General features: G+C 39.8%; 1 protein-coding gene across 7 annotated transcripts in view; it reads right to left on the bottom strand.

The window, feature by feature from the left end:
* Positions 1-23,699, bottom strand: part of SNX24 (sorting nexin 24) — a 134,356-nt gene extending 110,657 nt beyond the window's left edge. Inside the window, exon 1 of one of the 7 annotated variants that reach the window (XR_006720669.2) lies at positions 23,585-23,699. Coding sequence is in view for 3 of the 7 variants with exons in the window: in XM_010971539.3 (XP_010969841.2) it covers positions 17,719-17,790 (72 nt within the window). In the remaining 4 variants the exon portion in view is untranslated. Of the gene's footprint in view, positions 1-10,714; positions 12,208-17,718; positions 18,378-21,339; positions 21,656-23,584 lie in introns of those variants that run through there. The other 6 variants (XR_012505611.1, XR_006720667.2, XR_006720671.2 and 3 more) reach the window with 6 other exon arrangements.
* Positions 23,700-24,871: the final 1,172 nt, after the last annotated feature.

Here is a 24,871-nt window from a genome sequence, read left to right as displayed (position 1 = left end):
CTATGGCCATTTTAAGAATCAAGGACTTATGCATACTTATTTAAGAACAGTTTGAAGATGGCCAGCAGGCACATGACAAGGCACTCAACTTCACTAATTATTAGAGAAACAGAAATCAAAACTACAGTGAGGTACCACCTCACACCAGTCAGAATGGCCATCATCAAAAAGACTACAGATAATAAATGCTGGAGAGGGTGTGGAGAAAAAGGAACCCTCCTACACTGTTGGTGGGAATATAATTTGGTGTAGCCAGTATGGAGAACAGTATGGAGTTTCCTTAAAAGACTAAAAATACAGTTACCATATGTTCCAGCAATCGCACTCCTGGGCATGTATCTGGAGGGAACTCTAATTCAAAAAGATACATACATCCCAATGTGCACAGAAGTACTATTTACAATAGTCAAGACATGGAAACAACCTAAATGTCCATCAACAGATGACTGGATAAAGAAGCTGTGGCATATTTATACAATGGAATACTACTCAGACATAAAAAAACAATAAAACAATGCCATTTGCAGCAACATGAATGAACCTACTAAAGTAAGAGATGATCTTACTAAATGAAGTCAGTCAGACAGAGAAAGACAAGTGTCATATGATATCACTTATATGTGGAATCTAAAAAATGACACAAATGAACTTATTTACAAAACAGAGACAGACTCACAGACATAGAAAACAAACTTATGGTTACCAAAGGGGAAAGGAGTGGGGGAGGGATAAATTGGGAATTTGGGACTAACAGATACACACTACTATATATAAAATAGATAAACAATGAAGTCCTACTGTATAGCATGGGGAACTACATTCAATGTCTTATAATAACCTATAATAGAAAAGAATATGAAAAGAAATATATATGTATACATATATACTCAGTGTGTGTGTGTGTGTGTGTGTGTGTATCACTATGCTGTACACCAGAAACTAATACAACATTGTAAATCGACTATACCTTAAAAAAAAAAACAAACCTTCATTTTTATGGGGAAAAAGTACATAGTTCTTATGGATTGCCCATGCAAATATGCACTTCTAAAGAAGTCTTTTAGTATTTTGCTGTCATGTGCTTGAGGCTTCTGCAGTTTAGGGAGAGTGCAGCAGGGCCCAAAGTGTCTGGGCTTGAAGGTAAGCCAGACCTGGGTTCTCACCTGAACAGACTTCTTCATGCCTCAGTCTCCTCATTTGTAAAGTTGGGAGAGAGTTATGAGGATAAAAACGTAACTGAGAGAATAAGTGAAAAGCCCATAGTATAATGCTGGACATATAATAGAAAAATAGTTGCTGTTACCATCCTGGATCCAAAAAACAGGAGAAGAATGACAGATTCTCTTTATTGCAGCAACACATGAGAGGCACTCATTTTACCTTTTCTCATGTCATCTCTATCTGTGACCTGGACACCCCCCATCTCCTGTTTGGTGCCACCTGCCCAGGGGTCTCTCAGAGTTTGTGCTGCACAGGAGGAAGCTGCTTAGCCTGCCAGGTCGATTTCCTGTAGTAAGCTCTCTGTCTTGTAATGAAGCCTGCCAGGATTCTGGTGCTGGGAGAGGTGCTGTGCAGAGTTATCCTAGACTGGACCACAGTGCCAGCAGCCCCAGTGACCAGGATTCCCCCTGAATCAGTTCAATCCCAAGGGCTCCGGCCTCGCAGCTGCCCGAGTGGTCCTGGTGGAGGTGTCATGCTAGTACCTTAAGTGATGTTCCTAGGATTTGGAAGTCAGATTTGAAAGATGGACACAGTTCATTGGGGATTAATTTAGGCAACCAAAGAGAGTTTTCCAGTATCACCATTAAAACAGAAACTCAGTACAAAGAACAGTCCATGGGAAAGAAAATTTTGGTAATTGGAGGAAATGTTTCATAAGCTTAAATGTCTAGTAATCTGCAGAGTTAAAATACAGGAAACATTTTCATACTGAAAATGGATACAGAACCAAAAGTGCCAGGAAATGGTTTATTAACTAATAATGGTGAAAAATGATTTAAAATCTTAGTTTTGATTCACACTTCTCTGATAAGTAGCGATATTAAGTATCTTTTCATGTGCCTACTGGCCATCTGTCTGTCTTCAATGGAGAAATGTCTGTTTAGGTCTAAGGGCTATTCTTGATTCTTCCTTCCTCCTGAGCTCCAGTCATCTGTCGATGGACATTTAGATTGCTTCCATGTCCTGGCTACTGTAAATAGTGCTGCTATGAACACTGGGGTGCATGTATCTTTCAAATTAGAAAAATGAAGTCTTAATATGCAAGCTCTCTCAGGTTCTGAGTAATCTTTTCTCCTGGCATCGTATTTTGCATTTGTTAAAACTTTATCATTAATTGGTTTTGACAGAGTGTGCCTACTGGACACAAGAAAATTCTAAACAGTTCATGAATAAAATAAACACAGGTCAAACTCTAATTCAACTTCATGAACCCTAAGTTCCTTTGCCATGTAGGAATGTCTATCAAATGTTTACTTACTTATTTTGCTTTGCTTTGGTGGTAAAGCAAAGGAACAGGAGAGGGATTGAGAGTACCAAGTGTACTCAAATCAGAAATCCCACACAAGCCTAACTCAGGGAACTCTCTGTAGAAATTCAACAGCAAGATTTCAATTTTGAGAAACAAATGCCAACACTAACTACTACAGAACCAACCATGTTTTAAGGGGTTTACACCTATTATTTCATTTGATTAGAACAATTGCAAATGGTTACAAAGCAATTACCATTATCCCTATTTAAGGGAGCCAAGGCTCAGAGCATTTAAGCAACTGGTAACCATCAAACACATGGTTAGGAAGTGGCTGGGTGTCTTCCAAAGTCCACTCTTCAGCTGCGTTCCTACTTCCCTTCTCATAGAAAGTCCTCTCAAAGAGGTCTAGTTCACAAAATAAACAAGTGTCTGCCTGATTCACAAAAGCTGGCTCTAATGCTGTGTGGTCCAGCATCAGAACAAGTAAAACAGGCCGACACCAGACAGCACCCAAGGACACACATCCAGTTTCCTCTCTACTTGGACAATCTCACCCATTCAATGCTCCCTGGTTGCCCCATGGGTTAGACAACAAGGAAACCCATTAAGAGACCCTTCTCCCAGCTGCCCTCCTGTATTTCATATAGGCTTCAAGCCTGTGTTTTGGTACCTGGCCTTCAGAGAAGGACTGAGCCAAGGATGTGAAGGCAGAGAGAGGCCTAAATACAGCACAGTTCTTACGGGCTAACTGTAATCTGACATGTCTTATGTCATTTGATCTTGGCAATGACCTTACGGGTTGGGTACTATTGTTCATCTATTTTAAAGATAAGAAAACTGAGGTTAACAGTTTTCTCATATTTAAGCTTAACATAACTGTATGTATTCATTCAGCTCTCCATGGAGCAATACAGGATTAGTGATTTAACTATAGCTCAAGTGTACAGTGGGTTCACAGGAAGAAATCTATTTGAAAGAGAATTCTGGGATTTTCAGAGGGTCTTGGAAAGAAAGCACTGAAAGTGATGGCATCCCTAGAGCCCGGTACTGGAGGCCTTTAAGAACCATAAGTGGGATGAATTAATGTGAGTAAATATTGGGGCTGATAAAATTGAGCCTCACACTCCACATCTGTGTGCCTTCCCCCAGCCCTCGTCCATTGCCCCCCTCACAGCTCCTGCCTGTGGTGCTTCCACGGGGCTCCTCTGCCAGCCCGGTCTTGAGTCCCTACACAGCACCCAGCATACCAATGTTCTCAGCCTAATCACATCAACTGAGCTAAACCTGCAAGAAAGCAGACAGTCAACCTCCCTAGCCAGGCATTTGGAATCCTTTGGGCCACAGAATGGTCAACAACACAGAACTTTTCTAGACCCAAAACTCACTCACTGAAGGAGCAAACCTTGACTGCAGCAGCAGCTTCAAACACAAAACTCCAGATTATAATGACATTCCTTAAAACTGGCATCATATGAACCTGGCTAAACCTGAACACCGATGAGTCAGAAGTCAAAAGTTCTCCTGCTCAGAGCAAAACACACATGAATGGGTCTCAGTGGGCCTGGCCCACCACCACCCACAGACCAGAGTCAGATATGGACACACTTACAGATGTAGGTTTGGTTGTCTGGCCCCTGTTACATCAGAAATAAAGAGCAAACCATTCAAAGCTTTACCTGAGAACACTGTTAGGAGTCCACAGGGAAGAAGAGCAGCTAGAACTTCATCTCAGCACAATCAATCAATCAATAGCCCTGGTCAACAATGGGTTCTTTAACCACATGAGCAACATTCTTCATTTGTTCTCACTTATGCGGTGATGAGGATGTTTTAGGTGTCACTCTCTAATTTGAAAGCACTGCAAGGGTCTTTTGATGATGCTTAGTTTTAAAAACAATCCACTTAAAGCAGTGAATTAAAAGATGGAACTATTCAGAGGTGAAAAAAATTTTCATACTAGATGAAAGGAAGGTAAGATACATGATGATATATTAACCCCTGTTGGAGTTAATAACTTGGAAGCCCCAGACAGCGCGTTCTTAGTATGTGCCCAGTACTTACATGGATCCTTGAGAGAAAACTGAGGTCAGCGCTTTAGGGAAACGAGGGAGGGTGATGACTTACACCAGTTCCCTTGCTGGGAAGTAACAAGCCAGAATGTGGAACCAAGTTTGTCTGCCTCCGAAGCTTACAAGTGACACTCCTTAGAAGTTCCTCAAACTTGCTGAGGTCAGAAAAGCTTTTCTTAAGTTCATTTGTTTATGGATCCAAAGAGTGTTTTAAGTGCTCAGTCCTAGATACACTTTGGCTGAATTAGAATGTAAACCAATCCTTTAAAGCTTTAAAACAAAGCTGACATTTCTCCTTCATGCTAAATATACACTCTACAGGGTATCTTTTTCAAAACTGGTAAGTCACCTACTCCGTAGTTTGCAGGCTTAGCTACAAATTAAAATCACCTCAAGAGCTTTTACACCTTACCAACGCCTGGGCCCTAATTATTTAGGAATCATGGGGGATCGAGTCTGAAATTGCTCTTAAGAACCACTGACTTACCCTATTAAGATATGCTGGGGCAAGTAACCTGCCTTAATGATCTCAAGCGTTGTGGCAACATTTTAAGTGCAGTTATCAGTTTCTGCTCATCAGAATCACCCAGGGACCTTTTAAAACTTCCGTTGCTCAATACTCCAGAACCATCAGACTTGTTGAGGGTGGGACCCAGGCATCTGTAGTTTATAAAGATCTCCAGGTGATTTCACGGTGCAGCAAGGGCTAGGCATGACAGCTTTAGTGGCTAATTTTGGGTTTTTTTTTTTAACTTTTTGTATTGCGTTATAGTCACTTTACAATGTTGTGTCAAATAGTGGCTAGTTTTTTGCACAAGAAGCCCAAGCACTTATTTGGATGGTGTCCCAATGGGTCCTCCACCAGCAACACCATCACATCCACAATTAGCCTTGTTCTCAAACTGCCTGCCTTCTCCCAATGTTGGTGCTGACACCCAAGTCTTTCCATTTGTCATTCAAAAGTGCCTGTCCACTTATGAGAAATGATGCCTGACTCTCCTCTGTCCTTCAGAACTATGCCTACTATGGAATGATTCATCTCGTCTGCAGGTCAAACATTTGTCATTCTCTCCCCACTTTCAATTTTTTTAATCTCCACTTCCTTTTCTCACTTACTGGCATTTTCAACACTGTCACTTCTTTCACCCTAACAGACCATACAGGGTTGATGGTGTTCTGGGCATGTGAAGCCTGGGCAGAAAGCTACAGTGCGGCTGAAACTAACCTGATATCCCAGGACTCTGCCATTCACTGAAGGTGGGGAGAGATGCTGTCCTTTTTGCTCTAGAGGGTAGCTCTGTTTACAGCTGTAAAAGTTCCTATGAAAAGTTTTAAAATTGAGGAGCTTTGTGCTGCCATTCCTTGAGAAGCAAAGCTCTAAAGCTTACCATGAAATTCTTAAGGCATACTTTTGGATTAATAACAAAGATCTTCATGACGGAGAAGAATAAAAAAAACCTTTGCACATTTCAGTTCTAAACTTTTGAATTGTGTAAACCTTTCTACATGCGATATAAGTGAAAAAAATTCTACAGTGAGAGCAAAATGCTTCTTATCCAATAAGATTTATATGCAAAAGCAGCAGCATTCATTGTGAAGATATACTCTAGAAGGACAAGTCAGGTGTTGATTAAAGCTTCCCTAAAACATATACTAATTTGGACTACTAATGAATGACTGACAAAATTAATCCACATCTTCACCCTGCAAACCAGCTTCCTGTCATGCACATACAAGGACATCAATAAAAAAGTTGATAGCATTTAAAAAATGCATTTACTTGATAAAGTATTGCCTGTATTAGATAAGCCTTCGTTTATTACTTTGCAAAATGTTTCCAACATTATCTCCCATTATTTCTGCAAAACTATCAATGGAAAACGCACAGATGGTGAATTCAGAGTCTATGATGGAAAAAACAGATCTGATTTCTCTACCAATTACAAGATAAAATTTCACAATAATTTACTCCAATAATTTTTATGGGAAAGATCAAGATTACTGACTTTTGAAATAAGGTCTCCACCAATGTCCTAAGTTAATTTCAATCCTGTACCTAATAAGTGGTACTTGAGAAGGAATTTTAGGATAATATTTAAACGTTAATTAAAAACAGAGTAAGCATTCATGTCAGTCAAGCATGACCTCTGCTCTACAAGGCATTTAAATGCATGTCACCTTGACCTGTAACACAGTAATGTAAAAAATTTTGGTCAATATAAATCAAATGTACACTAATTTATTCAGCAGGCTTCCTGGTATCTGAATCAACATAAGAAATCTAACCAGTATTTGTTATTCTGTTATTGACAAAAGGAAGCATATTTAAATGATAACAAGTACTCATGGGTGTCATTTGGAAGTTAAATTGTTCCCCAAGGACAGCCTCTGTAAACGTCTACATTTAAAGGTCATTTACCACCAAATTATGAACAACTGTTGCATTTATTAGCACAGGCTCATTAGTTTGGAAGCTGCAGCCATCAATTTTTACTGACAATGAGATTTAATTGTTCACTAATAATAAATAAGGAAAACAGACCTTTTCTATAAATGTTTATTCCTTGCACTACAATCACTTTTTAAAAATGAGGTGAGGTGCAAACTTTCCATAGGTATGTATCTGAAGAGAAAACCTTCCAACTATAGGAAGGACTAAACCATAGTTTAAAATAAATATTGGGGAAGGGGGAGGTGTATAACTCAGTGGGAGAGTGCACACTTAGCATGCACGAGATCCTGGGTTCAATCCCCAGTACCTCCACTAAAAAAATAAATCAATAAACTTAATTACCTCCCACTACCAAAAAAAAAAAAAAAGCTAAAAAGAAAAGATGTACTGACTTTATATGAGAGTATTGTTAACTGCACATCATAGTATTCAAGTTACAGGAAATCAAGAAGAGTACACATGACTCAAGGACTTTTATCTCCTCTTCTGGGTAAGGGGTTAGTATATGCTCGGTTGTATGCAGGACAGTGGTAACACATCAGGCAGAATTATGACCTTGCTAATGTCTTTATCTGGAGATGCATATGGGTGCCAAGTTGCCAAGGGGGGGAATTTCCACAGTTAATTTTATGTGTCAATTTGACTGAGCCACAGGATGCCCAGATATTTGGTCAAACATTTTGAATTGAGCATGTCCCAAAATAGAACTTCTGAACTTTCCCCCCAAATTTGCTCCACCCACATTCGTCCACATTTCAGTAAACAGGGTCACCATTCTCCCATTTGCTCAAGATAACTACCTTGAAGCCAATCTGTTCCTTTTTTTCTCATACTCCACATCTAATCCATCAGTGAATTCTGTTAGCTCCATCTTCAAAATCTGTCCAGAATCCAAACATCTTCCACTACGTTCACCCACAGAACTGTTCTAAGCCATCATTATCTTTTACCGAGGATACAATGACTTCCTAACTGAGCTTCCTGCCTACACCCGACCCTTCTCTAGTATACTTCCCACACTGAGATAAACTGATCATTTGAAAACTTACTTCATCTATACTAACATCTAAGGACAGGGATTTCCAACTGGTTTTCTTTGCTACTGTGTCTTCGTCCACTGTACTGATCATGTGGTTGGTAATCAGTGCATACTTAGTGAATCAAGTCACTCCTGAGTAAAAGCCTTCTCTCAGAGTAAAAGCCTTATCACCCTCTCCTACTGGCCTGTGCCTTGTCCAACCTGCCATTCCACTCCACATTCTCCATCCCCCCACACTCCCTGTGACCTCATCTCCTCCAACCCTCTTACTCTGACCCTAGTCCAACCCCCTGGCCTCCTTCCTGTATCTAAAACACACTGGGCACATTCCTATCTCATGCTCCTTGCACACACTATTTCCTCTGCCTAGAATACTGTTCCCTAGATAGCTCCGTGACTCATCCCCTCACCTTCTTCAGGTCTCTGTTCCAAAGTCACTTTCTCAGTGAGGGCTTCTCTGATGATCCCCAAAGCACTCTTATCCCCCTTCACTTGCTTATTTTACTAATATTTATCACTATCTGAGATATTTATAATTTAATCATCACATTTCCTTCTGCCCTCTTTACCCATCCAACTAGAATCTAAGCTCCTTGAGGGGAGAAAACTTGATGGACTCCCATTGAAGAGAGACTTCTGTTTTGTTCATTGCTGTATCCCAAACAGGCAGATTAGTGCCTGCCACTTAGTAGGCAGTCAATAAATATTTGTTAGACAAGTGAATAATTTGTTTCTATTTTCTCTTGGTATTATAAACAATGTGACAATGAATAACTTTATATGTATATCCTTGTACATTTGTGGATGTAGACCAAAAAGTGGGAAGGCTGGGTCGAAAGGTTATATAAATATTTTATTTAACAAATATTACCAAATTGACCTCCAAAGCAGATCCTCCTAGTTATAGTCTCACCAACAGTATGTTAGAGAACCTGTCTCCCCTCACTCCAGTACTCATCAGTACTCCCCTCACCTCATCAGTACTGGTTTTTATTGATCTTTTTCATTTTGAAAATTGAATTAAAAAAAACACTTGTTTTCAACTTTGCCTTTCTTTAGTTACTAGTGAGACTGACTATCTTATTGTTAAGTTTTCAGTCATCTGGACATCTGATGTTTCTCTTCTATTAAAAACAATTTCATTACTTGTAGTGCTTCCAGGACAAAATTTTATCTGGGCATCTATAGTCCCACTAAACCACTCCATCTAACTACAAACTTTAGCCCTACCCCCATCACCTACCCCTTCTGACCAACTCTCAAGACTTCTTTCACTTCCCCAGACCCTTCCTTGAACCCAGAAAGATCTTCTTTCCTTCCTCAAACTGACAAACTTCCACTTATTCTTCCAAAACGAGTTTTCGTGTCAGCTACCCTGCACCCACAAGACTAGTTCAAAGCCTGGGAGACAGCAGGCACATAATAATCACGAGAATGAATCTTTGCTCTACTTGGATTGTGTAATTTTGAAAATAAGATTAATTTCCATAAGCAAGGTGAAGAGGAGGGTGTAGAAGAGACAGAAGCTTCCAGTTTCTAAAACAATTTCAAAATCCCTAAATTTAACTAAATTCAAAGAACTAAGAAAGGGTAGATGGTGAGACTCAGCCCACATATTGGTTCCTCCTCAGAATAAAAATTATAAAGTGAAAACCTGAGTAATCTGTCTTTTTAATAAAAATCAACAAGAGGACAATAGCATATTTCAAATTCCCACAATAGCCCCTTTAAACAAAAAAAAAAAAAGAAGGCAACTAAAAAGGGACACTAGAATGTTTCAAATATGCCCAATCTAGTCACAGAATTTAGCTAGCAGACTATATGGGATCTACACTGAGATACCACTGCTCACCTATCAGATGGGCAAAAATCCAAAAGCCTGACAACACACTCAGTTGGCAAGCTTGTGAGGAAACCAGTTCTCCAATAAATTCATATGGGAGTGCAACATTGCACAATCCCTGAAAAAGGGAATTTGACAACACCTGGCAAAATTAAATATGCACTTACCTTTTGATCCAGTAACTCACTGCTAGACATCTAGTGAAAAGATACACTAACAAAAGTACAAGAAGACACATGCACAAGGCTAGTGACTGCAGCCAACAACAGAGAGCAGAGCTATAGAAAAGAATGCACATCTCTGTATATGCCCGTGTAGTCGTCTCCACGATATACAATGTTATATAAAAAAAGCAGGTGGAAGAAAATGTTTTAATGTACTACTGTTTAATCTAAGGAGCAGGGGAACAAGTATACCTGTATTTGTGTATGTGTATATATATTTGAAATATAAGGATAAACCATAACTTTTAAAAAATAGTTATCAATGGCAGAGGAAGGCGATAGGGTGAAGAGGACATAAATAGAAGCTAGATTTCAGCAGATCAACCTGATGCAGCATGTAGTTTATACAAGTATAAAAGAAAATTAATTTTTAAAAAATCCCTAATAATACAAAATAAGATAAGACTGAATAGCTAATTGGTGGTTAAGAGATGCAGACCCTGAGGATGTGGAGTTCTGACTATGGGACGTGAGCATCCTCAGGTTCTGGCATCCAGAGCGGATCCTGGAACTAACCCCCTACAGACAGTGAGGGACCGCTATACTGAGATTTTCAGTGTGGGAGAAAGAAGATACAGTTGAAGACATAAGAGACTAGGAAAACAAGTTCCTACCTTGACCACAGAGAAGATCTAGAAACCTCCACAATCCCACTTGTCCCTTGGAATCCGTGCGGAACTCATTCCAGAAGCCCCAGCAGAGGGAGAGGGTATAGCTCAAGGGGCAGAGTGTGTGCTTAGCATGCACAAGGTCCTGGGTTCAATCCCCAGTACTTCCTCTAAAAAATAAACAAACAAACAAACAAACAAACAAAAAAGAAACAAACAAAAAAGGAAGCCCCAGCAGACACCAAACTCTGTGGATACTCAAGTCCTTTCAAGTCATTTATATAAAAGGGCATAGTACAGTGAATACTGTTAGCTCTCCATAGTCCCAAGTTTGGCATCCACAGATTCAATGAATTGTGCACTCATTTCAGTTGGTTGAACGGGTGCAAAACCTGCGGACTGGAGAGCCAGCTTTATACACCGTGTGCCCAGAACACAGTCTCTAAATCACTTCCCACTAAAGTTAACCAGGGATCTTTAGAGAAAAAGCTAATTCTAGATCTGGGGCAGGAAAGGTAGACGATTCACTGGGAATATCCTGTTATACTAGGAAAGCAAGGAAGTTATCAAAGATGATTTAGGTTGTGTCAAGGACACAGCACCCAACTTGAAAAAGCCAAACTTGAAAATGGCCAAAGATGGAACAAAAAGTATATAAGAATGACAAATGCAGCGAACTTAACTACATCACATATGCTAATACCCACAAATTCATAACAATGCTAACTTCTTCAGTAAAGCCTGTTATAACTTGTAGTTTGTGATCTTTGGAGACAACCAACTCATTACCTTGACAAATAAATAATAAAAGAAAGAGTCAAACATTTATCCTGCCTTTCCTATAAAAACCACACCGTAGAGTAACTAGCTTCTGAGGCAAAGTTTCTTTTTATACATGTATTCAAGCCAATAGATGAAGAGGGAATGATAAAATTACAATATCAATGCTTAGCAACCACGAGTGAATTAACAGATCTAGGCAATGTTCTTCAGTGGCTGCTAGCATCACAAACCAAATCTGAAAATGACCAAGCCTATACCTACTTACCATACAAGGAACAGAAGAATGTGTTAATAATGACACAAGGATGTAGGCAGCACAGTCCACTGTGGGAAACTCTACAGGACAAATAGTTTATACAACAAAATAATTGTAAAAGAAAAAGAGAAAGAGGGGAGCATCTAGTTCAGAGGCAGAATGTATGATTAGCATGCACGAGGTCCTGAGTTCAATCTCCACTACCTCCATTAAAAAATAAGTTGATAAATAAATAAACCTAATTATAAAAAAAAAAAAAGAAAAGAAAAAGAGAAAGAGGTAGAAAAAGAACCTACAGAGTAAAAAAGTCTGAGGAGATGTACTATGCAATCACATTATATAAGGAGATGTATTATTCAATCCCAATGCAAGCAAACTGCACTAAAAAAAAAATGCATGGGAATATTAAGGACATGTAAAAATGGATTTATATTTACAATACCGATGAATTATGGCTTATTTTTTTTAATGACTTATTTTTAAGTATCTGATAATGATACTGTGATTCAATTTTAAAAGGGGAACCTTTAATTTTAAGACATAAACTGAAAATATTCACAGATAGGCCTGAGATTTCCTTCAAAAATGAAATCCTGGGGAGACTGGGCAAGGCGCAGTGCGAAACAGTGAGAAACAAAATTGGCCAGGAATTTATCATTTAAAAATCTGAGCAAAGGGGTCATTATCCTCTCCACTGCTGGAGACGTCAAAACTTTCCATAATAAGCAGTTAGTTTTAAAAGGGAGGGGAAGCAAGACAACAATTGAGAATTAAAACAGAACAGACTCCACAGAGCAAAATAAGAAGAAATTGCATTAAAAATCTGAATCAGTACCTGGAAACCCAGCATAAGAATACAAGGTATGAGCCCGATGGCTTACTTGTAGGATGGAGAGATACAGTGGGGGAGGGAAGGAAAAGGAGAAGGTGGGAAGTAAGTATCTCCATGTCGTCTATAATGTATCCTAATCATTTCTTTAAGTATACTAGCCCCTAGGAGCTTGAATGAAAGAAAACAAAACAGAAGACAAAACAAACAAACAAAAAACATAGTAAATAAGGCTAGAAAACTAAACCTGAATGGAACACACAGTAGAAGTTGTAATAAGGATATTAGTCAGTTAAATGTAATAATTGCTTCTGTGGTACCTCAAAGTATCAGCAAAGAGTTTATTTTATGCAGTACAAATACATATCCTGGACTTTGGTTTACATTATTAATTCACATTAAAGAACTTAAAAAAAAGTAAACTTCAAGGCAGTCCCTACTTGAAATAAAATGAATAAATCATGAACACAGCTAGAGAGACACCATTCTTTGCACTTTATAAGGATCATCTAACTTAATCCTCAAACCATCCTATAAAGTAGGTACAGGCAGACTTCATTTTATTGCATTGCACTTTATTGCGCTTTGCAGATATTGCTTTTTTTTTTTTAAACAGATTGAAGGTTTGTGGCAACCATACACGGAACAAATCTATTGGCACCATTTCTCAATTAGCATTTGTTCACTTCATGTCTCTGTGTCACATTTTGGTAATTCATGCAATATTTCAAACTTTTCCATTATTATTCTGTTCATTATAGTGATCTGTGATCTTTGAAGTTTCTATTGTAATTGTTTTGGGGCCCCCCAAACTGTGCTCAAATAAGACAGCGAACTCAATCAATTAACATTGTGTGTGTGTTGACTGCTCCACCATCTGGTTGTCTCCCTGTCTCTCTCCCTCTTCTCAGGCCTCCCTAACCCTGAGACACATCAATATTGAAAGTATCCCAATAAATAACCCTACGATGGCCTCTAAGTGTTCAAGTGAATGGAAGTCACATGTCTCTCACTTTAAATCAAAAGCTAGAAATCATTAAGCTTAGTTAGTGAGGAAGGCATCTGGAAAGCTGAGACAGGCTGAAAACTGGACTTCTTGAGCCAAACAGGTAGCCAAGCTATGAATGCAAAGGCCAACTTCTTGGAGGAAATTAAACCTGCTTCTCCAGTGTATACATGAATGATTAAAAAAAAAAAAAAAAAAAAGAAACAGCCTTATTGCTGATACAAAGATTTAGTGGTCCGGAAAGATCGAACCAGCCAAAACATTCTCCTAAACTAAAGCCTAATCCAAACAAGGCCCTAATTCTCTTTAATTCTATCAAGGATGAGAAAGGTGAGGAAGCTGCAGAAGAAAAGTTTGAAGCTAGCAGAGTTTGGTTCATGAGGTTTAAGGAAAGAAGCTGTCTCCACAACGTCAAAGTGCAAGGTGTGGCAGCAAGTTATCCAGAATTCCTAGCAAAGATAATGAATGAAGGTGGCTATGCTAAATAACAGATTTTCAGTGTAGACAAAACAGCTTTTTACTGGAAGATACTATCTAGGACTTTCATAGCTAGAGAGGAGAAGTCAACGCTTCGCTTAAAAGCTTCAAAGGACAGGCTGACTCTCGTTAGAGGCTAATGCAGCTGGTGACTTAAAGTTGAAGCCAGTGCCCGCTATTATGAAAATACTAGGGCCCTTAAGAATTATGCTAAATCTACTCTGCTTGTGTTTTCTAAATGGAACAAAGCCTAGATTGACAGCACATCTGCTGACAATATGGTTCAGTGAATATTTTAAGCCCACTGTTGATGCCTACTGCTTAGAAAAAAAGATTCCTTTCAAAATAATACTGCTCATTGACAGTGCACCCGGCCACCCAAGGGCTCTGATGGAGATGTACAATGAGACTCATCTTGTTTTCATGCCTGCTGACACAACATCCATTCTGCAGCCCATGGATCAAGGAGTAACTTCAACTTTCAAGTCTTATTACTTAAGAAATGGAGCTCATAAAGCTATAGCTGTCATAGTGATTCCTATGATGGATCTCGGGAAAGTTAACTGAAAATCTTCTGGGAAGGATTCACCATTGTAGATGCCATTAAGAACATTAATAATTCATGGGAAAAAGTCAAAATATCAACATCACTAGATGTTTGGAAAAAGTTGATTCCAACCCTCATAGATGACTTTGAGAGGTCCAAGACTTACTTCACTGGGGGAAGTCATTGCAGACGTGGTGGAAATAGCAAGAGAACTATAATTAGAAGTGGAGCCTGAAGACATAACTGAATTGCTGCAAATCTCATGATAACATGTGAACGGATGAAGAACTGCTTCTTATGAGCAAAGAAAGTGGTTTCTTGAGATGGAATCTACTCATAGTGAAGATGCTGTGAAGACTGTTGAAATAACAACAGATTTAGGATATTACAGAAGATAAGCTGTCCAATTTTGAAAGAAGTTCTACTGTAGTTAAAACGCAATCAAACAGCATTACATGCTGCAGAGAAATCTTTCATGAAAGGAAGAGTCCATCGATATGACAAACTTCATTGTTTTCATATTTTAAGAAACAGCCACTGTCACCCCAACCTTCAGCAGTCACCACCCTGACCAGTCAGGAGACATCAACATCAAGTCAAGACCCTGCACCAGCATAATGATTACGGCTCACTAAAAGCTCTGATGATGGTTAACATTTTTAGCAATAAAATATTTTTAAATTAAGGTATGTACATTGTTTTATTAGACATAATGCTACTGCACACTTACCAGACTACAGTACATGTAAACATAACTTTTATGTGTTCTGGGAAACCAAAAAAATTGTGTGACTCACCTTATTGTGATATTTGCTTTATTGTGGTGTCTGGAACTGAACCTGAAATATCTGTGAGGTATGTCTATGCCAGTATTCTTCTCTTTTACAGATAAGGAAACTAAGACACAGGGAGATTAAGTAGCTTGCCCAAAGTCTGACTTCAGGCTCAGTGCTGGAGGCAAAATTTGAGGCAGACAGCTAGGTCTGCCTACAGCCTGTGCCTTCACTGTTAGGCTGTGTCAGCTTTCCTCACAAACTGGTGGAACATTATAAACAGGCTTTTGCCAAACAGCAAAAATCAATAAGGAAGCATCTGAAGTAACCAAAATTTAATCTAATCTGCACCGGTTCATTTCTAATTAACACACCTGCCTCAGTTTTGAGACACAGTGTGCTACAACTTAGACTACTTAGTATCACAGCAAAGCAGACAAAACTGAATGCGATGTGGTATCCTAGATCGGATCTTGGAACAGAAAGAGGACATTAGTGGAAAAACTGGTGAAATGCAAAAACTCTGGAGCTTAGTTAATAATAATGTATCAATGCCAGTTTCCTTGTTTTGACATTACCATGGTAATGTATTGATGTTAACAGGGGAAACTTGGTGAGGGGTATATAGGAACTGTCGGTATTAACCGTGCAACTTTTCTGCAAATCTAAAATTATTTCAAAAATCAAAGGTTTATTTTAATAGATACATTTTCTAAGCACCGTATTTGCAAAATGCAATCGTCTTGTTAAAAAACTGATTTTTAAGTGAAAGTAGCACTCTGTTAATGTTCAAGAAAATTTTCAAACTCTTATTTCTTGTCTTTAAGGAACATATCTTACACATGTTTGACTTAATCACTCAACACGTTTATTGTTTGCCTGTGCTGTGAGTTTACCACGAGTGAGGCACTGTGCCAGGTATGTCTTTGTTACACAAAGGCCTTATTCATCATAGACGCTTCTAATGGGTGACTGAAAGATACTGTTGTGGACATTGTGGTCTTAGCATCCTTCTGACCTTCTCCCACTGTGGTGTCTGCAGGGTTAGATGGCAGGAATGGACTGACCTCATTCCTAGCTTCAGAGATGCCCTCTAACTATTTTCATTCCACCTGCTTAACTTATCCTTGCCATGGTGATTGGTTCAGGCAGCCAATCAGCACACAGATTTCCCCTGGCAACAGAACTGGTTGAAAAACCAACTCAGGATAGTGAGATATGAAGGGAGAAAAGTGCCCTTGCTCTGGAAAACAAAACAAAACAAAACAAAACAAAACACCCTCTCTTTCTCTAGATGTTGTAAAATCCAATCCTTTTTTTTTTTTTTTAAATAATCTGCACTGTTACCATTTTGTCACCAAGTAGAAGCTACTCTGAGGATGAAAGTAAACAGAGAGAGGATGTGGCCAAGCCCCCTTACTCAACCTCTCAGTCTCATTCTTACCAGTATAGAATGGCAATAATAATACTCCCTGCAGATTACTGTTAATTCCAAGGCAGTATATGCACTGTGGTTATTAAAAACAACTGAGAATTGGGATGATATTAAAGTTTTGCTAATTTTGTGGTAGTATTTACATTTACATTTATGTTTCTTTAAAACAGTCTTTACCTGGCAGATATTCATAGTGAAACATTTACAGGTGAAATTTCAGTTTGGATTTGCTTTAAAATATTCCAGAATTTTTTAAAAAGTGGAAGAATGAAGGGTGGTGAGTGAAATAAGAATTGTGAAATACTGAAGGTGAGAAATGGGTAAATGGCAGTTCATTATACTTTTCCATTTGTGTATTTTAATCCATAAAATACTAAATAATTATCCCTGCACATACCTCAATACTATGACCCTGTCTGTATAGAGCTGCCTTATGTGTTGAAAGGCATGATACATGAAGTAAATCAGAGAAAGAATCCAGATCCCAAGAAAAAGACATATTTATATAAGTACAACAGTCACCGACATGTAGTTAAAATGAACTTGAAAAACTACCTAATTCAATGCCTTGACTTTTACAGCTATGAAAAGTGAAATCTAATACATTTCAAACTTTCATGTTGTTACCTAAGTAGGAATTCTAGTTTTGTTGTTTTTATCAACGATGTATCTGAAAATTGAAAATCCTAGCCTAACCTGGCACCCAGGACCTGCTCACCTTCATGTCCAGTGGTCTGTCCTCCATCCTCACCTTTCAAGGACACTGAGCCACATCTAGCACTTCACTTCTTATGAAGCATCTTATAAACATTCTTTTTCTTCCTGCCTCAGACCCCTGGGTTTCCTTCTCCCACTGGATACCATGCTGAGAATTCTCCGCTCACACGAGTTTTGGGATTTTTACCTTCTGTCCTGCCTCTTTCCTCACTTTACATGCCCTTCCTGAGAAGAGCATCAGCTTCTGTGCTTTCTTCATCTTTTATGCTGGATGAACCCCTGGAGCCATATTTCTAGCCCAGACCTTTAGATAGATCCTAACTCCAAAATGAAATTGCCTCCTCTGCCACAAAAAACTCAGTGGGCCCCCAGTTGAACTTCCCCCTCACTTCAGTTCTTTTTTGGTCATTGGCACCCGTATCCATAGGAGTCACCCTGATGCTTCACATCCGGTCACCAGACCCTGGAGATTCTTAACAGTCCTCCCCTTTCCTTTCCCATTTGCCTTAGTTCAGGCCCTCATCCTCTCCTTTCCGGTCATTTTGCAAGCATCTCTTAAATGATGAATGTTCTAAGGTCATCTTTCTAAATGCAAACCTCATCACGTCACTTCCTTCCTTAAAACTCCAGTGACTTCCCACTGAGGTTGAAGCCCATACTCCCTTACAGCTCTGAAGGCCAGTGAGCTGGTCTCACCACACCTCTCTCTGTCAGGAATCACTCTGCAAGACCCCCATCAACCCACTGAGCTGCTTCACGCCTCAGGATCACTGTTCTTTTGACATTCTTCTCCTGTCAGAAGGCTCAGTCATTCACTATTTAGTTCGCACACATACAGTGGATTTTTACTATATGATAGGCCCTGGACCAGGGTACAGCAGTGGAGACTGAAAGGGTCCTAGCCTTAAGGAGCTTACAGGCTAATAGAGAAATAGATATGAAATGAGTACACCCTGGAGGGGAGGGGGAGTTTGGGGTGGGAAGGGGTGGTGGATGGAGAATAACCTCCCCATGAAGGCATATTTGGTTTCACCTGCATTTTGTTACAATATCTTTTCCTGCTTCTTTGTAAACTAAAATGATTTAGAAGTGGCCTTTTTTTTTTGGTTTGGTTTGTTTGGGGTTTGTGTGTTTGTGTGCGTGTGTGTGTGTGTGAACTTGGGAGTTTCAAATGCCTTTTTCCTAAGATGAAATTCTGCCCTGCACTTCCTCTTTCTAGAATTCACAATCCCAGCATAAAATCTCAACAGATGTCAAATGTCAGCATTCCTGAGCATGCCCCCCAACCCCAGCAGCACCCTCAGGCAGAGCGGAACTGCCCTGTCCCTCCTCAAGACTCCAGCTGACATCAGCACATCCTAACCCTTTTGACCTTGCCGCTCCTGGATGGGCTGAGAGTCTCCAAGGATAGACAGGAACAGCATCCCTGCATCTTCCAATTCCCCACATGAGACACTGCAGGCCCACAGTAAATGTTTAAATGTTCAAAGGGCAAAAAGTCACTCCTTAAAGGTAAATTACTTTGTACATTGAGCATAACTCTGTATAAACTTTCTGAATTTAGCAATACTGATAAAAACTTAGAAGGCCCAGAAGTAACACTTCTACTTAATGTTCTACAGAAATCTAGAAGTAGACATAAAAAAGCATGTACAGGGATGTCTTATTTCAACACTTGACACAGGCGCTAAAAATGAGAAGCAAATGTTAATGACCATCAATAGAGATCTGTGTAAACACACGGTGCCAACCTCCTATGGAAGATCCTTTCTGCTTTAAATTTCCTATCACTGAATTGTCAGAACACAATTTAATATTTCTTAAATTTAAAACACAATCAAAAAGGTACTTTTTACACTAAAGTATACATTATTTCACCAGGTTCCTAATTAGGAAAACTGAGATTATATTTTGAAATTCTGGGTTTTTCAAAAAAGATTAAATATTATTCACCGCTGAAATCCCAACAGCTAGAACAGAGACATACAGCAAGCACTTGGTTAATATTTGCTGAATGAATAAACTGCTATACAATTACAAAATAGTTGTGCCCAGGGTACAAAGTATCTAATAGCTGCTTCACAAACTCACAAGGAAAAAAAACCACTTGCAGAAGGTATCTCAACAAAAAGTTCCCAACCTACGTGAGTTAGGACTTCTTTTTTAAGTAAAAATTTAAAAAGTACACAGACTTTCATCACATAAGCAATCATCTAACTACCAAGTTTACCAAGAAAAGGGCTCCTTCCAAATCAGTTGATTCATAACCTGGAGTCTAGCACATGGTTGGCCATACAACAGGTAATAAGAAGAAATATGAAAACCTTGGGTTAAAACACAGATTCTGTAACAGAAGTAAATCAGTAATTCGGCTCTACTTAAGTGCTTACGTAGGGAGGTAATTAACTCTTAGCTTGGAATACTGGGTTCACCTTCAAGAGACCAAGGCCCCTGACAAGCTGCCTTTTTGTCCCCAGATCCTAACAGGAAGGGAGAGATGAGACCTGAAAGAATGAAAGACAGCCAAGGTTTCAGGCCTAAGGAAAAAGCCATGAATAGGTTCAAATTAAGTGCAATTTCTCCACCCTTTTTTGGGAGGACAATACAGTAAATTTAACCAAATCCATTTTTATTTATTTATATATAAAAATAATGGCCAAGCTCTTCTTTAAAGTTTCCCACCCAAGGGAAGGCACTTTGAGTACTTGTTTTGGGACACTTAGACCCAGCAGTCTACTTAACTTTAAAAATTCACATACTCTCTGGATTTTTTTTTTAGTCACTACTTTTAATTCTAAAAATTCCTTTGAGAGGGTGATTTAATCCTCGCTATGAAAACACAAGGTTCCAAATAAGCTGTCATCAAAAGCCAGTGAGATTAAAACACTTCTTTGTCAAACTAATGTAACTGGTGTTTAGCAAGTGAGTGAATTATGTGTGAATTTAAAAAACAAATCTGCGCAATCTTCTCCAAAGCCTACCTGTTCTTTAAATGGAAGTAAGTTTTTCCAAGGTCTACCCAGGCTGAGGCATTTCTCCCTCTAGCAATGACTATCTAGATAAAGATGTCTAAGTTCACTGGGCAATCAACTACCTACAGTTCACTTACTGCCCTGGGTCTCTGCCCTCGCGGCCACTCCTCCACTCTTGAGGGCAAGGGCCCTGTTTCTCTTTCCCCGGAGACCACAGTTCTAGGTATGGAACAGGTGCTTCAGTGGGTACCCGATCTTGCCATTTCAAGGCACTTAAGAACTAAAAGCAAGCAAACAAACAGAAACTTTGGAAATCATCTAAAATTAAGACGTGTTCACTTCGGCCAACAAATCCTGCAATTTTTTTTTTAAATTAGCGTATTTTCCAGCGAAATGAATCCTACAGAACTTGGAAGCCAACATCAACCCGCGGCGAAGCCACTTCTGTCTGAGAAGAGGGGGGCAGCTGTGCCAGAAACCAATGCAGTCCATCCCGAAATCCAGAGGGCGGGCGGCGGGCAGCGGGCGGGGAGAATGGCGAGCGCCGCGTTCAAGGACTCGACTCCCGGCGCTCCTGCCTGGAGGCCGGGAGCGGGGCTGGAAGGGGGAAGGGACCGAACCCTTGCACCTCTGGCCTCCGCCACCGCCGCACCAGGGAGGGGGCGCCCGTTTCCTTGACAACCGCGCGGGGCACAGCTCTCCCTATGGGCCGGGGGAGGGGAGGAGAAGGGAGGGAAGCAAAGAGACCCCCAGCGCCGGCGGCCGGAGGCACCTCCTGAGCTCAGTAGCCGCGGCCCCAGATCACGGGGCCTTGTCCGGCCGCGGCCAGCGCCTACCGTGTATCCCCGCTCCAGGTCACTCTCCTCGTAGCGAAAAGACGGGATGTAGACCTCCATGGCCGCGCCAGCGGGCCGGTGGAGGGCGAGCGGGGGGCGGGCTCACGGTCGCGGCCGCTGCTCCGCCCTCGACCCCGCCGCCCCGCCTCTTTTCCCGGCGCCCGCGGGACTCGGCAACTGCGCCGCACGGACCCAGCTACCCCGTGAATCCTGCTGCCCGCCGCGCTCTGGGCCCGCCCGGCCAGTGCCCGGGACCCAGAGCCGACGGTGTGGGGTTCTGGGCGCCTGGGTTCCTGGCCCAAAGGGCGGCGGCGATCAGCTGGGCCCGGAGGAGGCGGGGCCTGGAAACCTGTGTGTGTCTGCAGAAGAGGGATATGCGCGCCACCGCGGACAGGGCCGCACCCGGGCGCTCCCAGCCCTTGGGGCTTGAGCTTAGCCCTAGGTTTGCAATTTGCAAGACACTACCCTCAACAGATTGCGGGACAAAAAGGAGTGGAAAAACTTGGAGCTTCTTGATTTTGTTTTGGTTGGTGAATTTTCGTTTTAACACTCGGCTGGTATGAACAGCAGTAAACCCTACACTTGGTAAAAGACTTGCCTGTTTCCCTTCAATTCCAGGGTCAGCGTCATGTTCTGAGTTAGCCGTCGAACCTAGGAATGATGCTGTAATACAGACCCCGAAAGTCGGCTGTTCACTGAGACAAACGGTCTGGCTTCCTACCCCAGTTCTAAAATGCCTCTCGGTAACTGTATAGGGCTTTTTAACATAAGAGAAAATAGAAGACGGGGAAAAATGAAAAAAGAAACGTGAGGGCCGGAATCTGCCCCTCAGGCCAGAACCTAATAACCTGAAAATACCTAAAAGAGTAAGTGTGCTAGTTTGAGGAAACTTTGCAAACTCTGAGTTCCTTCCTTAGGTTAGAGGACAGAGCGGAACAGAAACTTGGGGGTGACCTCTTGGGCTGTAGGTAAACAGCTGCGCCCACCTCTGTTTGCCCAAGGAGCATTTCTCCTTGAAACTCTGAAGTTTATGATGAGACCTTGGTCACGGAAAAGATAATCAGGCCCTTTGCTTTAAGAACTAGTCTGATGTGGACCCTGCAAAGCCTTCAAACTTACCCCCATCTGAAGGACCCCACCCCCCATCTCCTTCTCACTCACACGCTCGCAACTCCGGGATGTGTCTGCCTCTCAGAACTCCATGCCTCAGCATAGGTTATGCCCTGTAACCAGACTATCCTTCCTCTTTTCCATGGCCTAGCACCTCCTGATATAACCAGACAGCTCTGTGGATTCCATGCTGAGTTCAGAGCCCAGCTTGTAGCTTCCCATAAGCCTCTGGTGACTATCACACTGTACTGTGTGATTTATTTACAGCCTCATCTACTAGGTTTTAGACCAAGCACCTTAAAAAAAAGTTGTTTTTCTCCTCTTCTTGGCACATTGCCAAGCATACCTTTCTTGAAATTTTTATATAATTTATATATTCATCTTTACAAAGCCAATGGAATGCAGCAGGTACTATGCCAAATGCTCTTACATCCCATGTCTCATTTAAGCTTCACAGCAGCGTCATGAGTGTTAGGTGCAGGAGGACTTTCAAGGACTAAGAAGTAGTGTTCCTGTAAAAACACAGGAATAAAATTTTTAAAATAATGGCTGCTGATGGCAGAAGACCCCCAAAACAATTTCAAGACTGGTTGAAACAGGTTATTAAAGTCTCAGTGTGTAACGTAAACCAGGATTATGTAATCGTAAAATCCTTGAGCTACAGATTGCTGATCATGCTTTTAGTGTACTTTTTATATGATCCTTCCCCAACAGCCTGCTAGTAGCCTGCCTGGCATACATATATTTGTCTGGTGTGGCTCACCTATTTATTCACTGGATTTAAGAGTCAGAAAAGTGTGGGTCCAAGAAGATAGGACAGGTGGTTCAAATGAACTTTTTCCCCCTGTATTCTACTAATAGCTGTGTATAATTTAATTTTGCCTTGCTGAAAATATACAAGCTCTTAATATGTGGGTGTGTCCTTGAGGGTTTATCAGCTTAGTTGTAATTTTTATCATTTTAATTATTTCAGATGGCATAATTAAAGCTTGGAGAAGATAAACAGCTATGAAATTACTAGCTAATAATTAGAAGAGCTAAATTTCTAATCAACTTCTGTGAGTAACAACTAAAAAGGAAAGAAAAGAATAGCAACAAAGAGAACAATATGAATTATCCTGATGTTCTTACATACCTTTTAGTATGACTCTAATCTGTGACAGGTCAGCCAAACGTCTTCCCAGAACATTAATAAAAATACATGGCAAATACATATATAAGAAGTTGAACAGCTAGTACCTGTTAATAAAGGCAAAAAATTTATGTAAGAAAATTAAAGTTCTGCTGGAATCTGGGTATAAAATCCTTATACTAAAAATACCATGTTTACCTAATATTCGGTAGAAATATATTTCAGCAAGTTTAATGATTAATTGCTTTAAATACCAGCTTATATTAGAAGTCTTCAAAAATCTATCTAGAATATATTACATTAGACCTATTCCTAATAATTCTTAACAGGCTAGGAATAGCAAGAAACATCTTTAATTTGATAAAGCTTACTGTAACCCTACATCATATACCCTATTCAACATCATATGAGGAAGCATAAGAATAGTGTCAAAAACTTTATCACAATTATTGTTTTACATTTTCCTGGAGGCACTAGCCAATGCAGTAAGACAAGTAAAATAAATAAGAGGTACAGATATTGATAGGAAGATATAAAACTAAAGTTAATTGTAGATGAAATTGAAGATACAAAACTAAGGTTAGTTGATTCTGTTAGAATAAAATTTTTTAGAATAAATAATTTTTTTTCATTAGGTGTCATATTAAGTCATCATACACAAATCAATAGATATCATATATAATAGCTTGCTTACACACCAACATTAACCACTTAGAAAATAATATAGGGAAAAACCAAAAGATTTCACTAATAACAGTATTAAAAACTTATAAAATTTTTTCAGATAAGCTTAATAAATGTGCAAAACCTACATGAAGAAAACTAAAAATAATAAAGAACATAAAGGAAAATCTGAAAATAGTTTCATCATGTTTCTGAATGGGAAGAATCAGTATTATACTGATTTGGGGGGGTAAGTTTTCATTAAAACAATTTAAAAGTTAATACAATCAAATCCCAAATACACTAAGAAAAGTGACAAGCTTATTCTAAAATTCATTTTTAAAATGAATAGCCAGAGCAGGTTTCAGCGACAACAAAAAAACAGAATGAGGGGATAAATTAATCGATAGGACATCAAAACATACTATAAAGTCATAGTATTTAAACCAGTATGATCCTGGAGCAAAATTAGATAAATGATGAAGGGAACTAAATAGCCCAGAAATAGATCCCTTAATGTATAGGAACATAATATGAAACAACAATGGTATTTCAAACCAGTGAAGATAAAAAAATAAGCTATTCAATAAACAGATCAATGTTTAAAGAGGTTTTTTTAAAACTGTT

Source organism: Camelus bactrianus, chromosome 3 (genome assembly GCF_048773025.1).
Source record: "Camelus bactrianus isolate YW-2024 breed Bactrian camel chromosome 3, ASM4877302v1, whole genome shotgun sequence".
Lineage (NCBI taxonomy): Eukaryota > Metazoa > Chordata > Mammalia > Artiodactyla > Camelidae > Camelus > Camelus bactrianus.
This window is presented reverse-complemented; position numbering and strand designations above follow the sequence as displayed.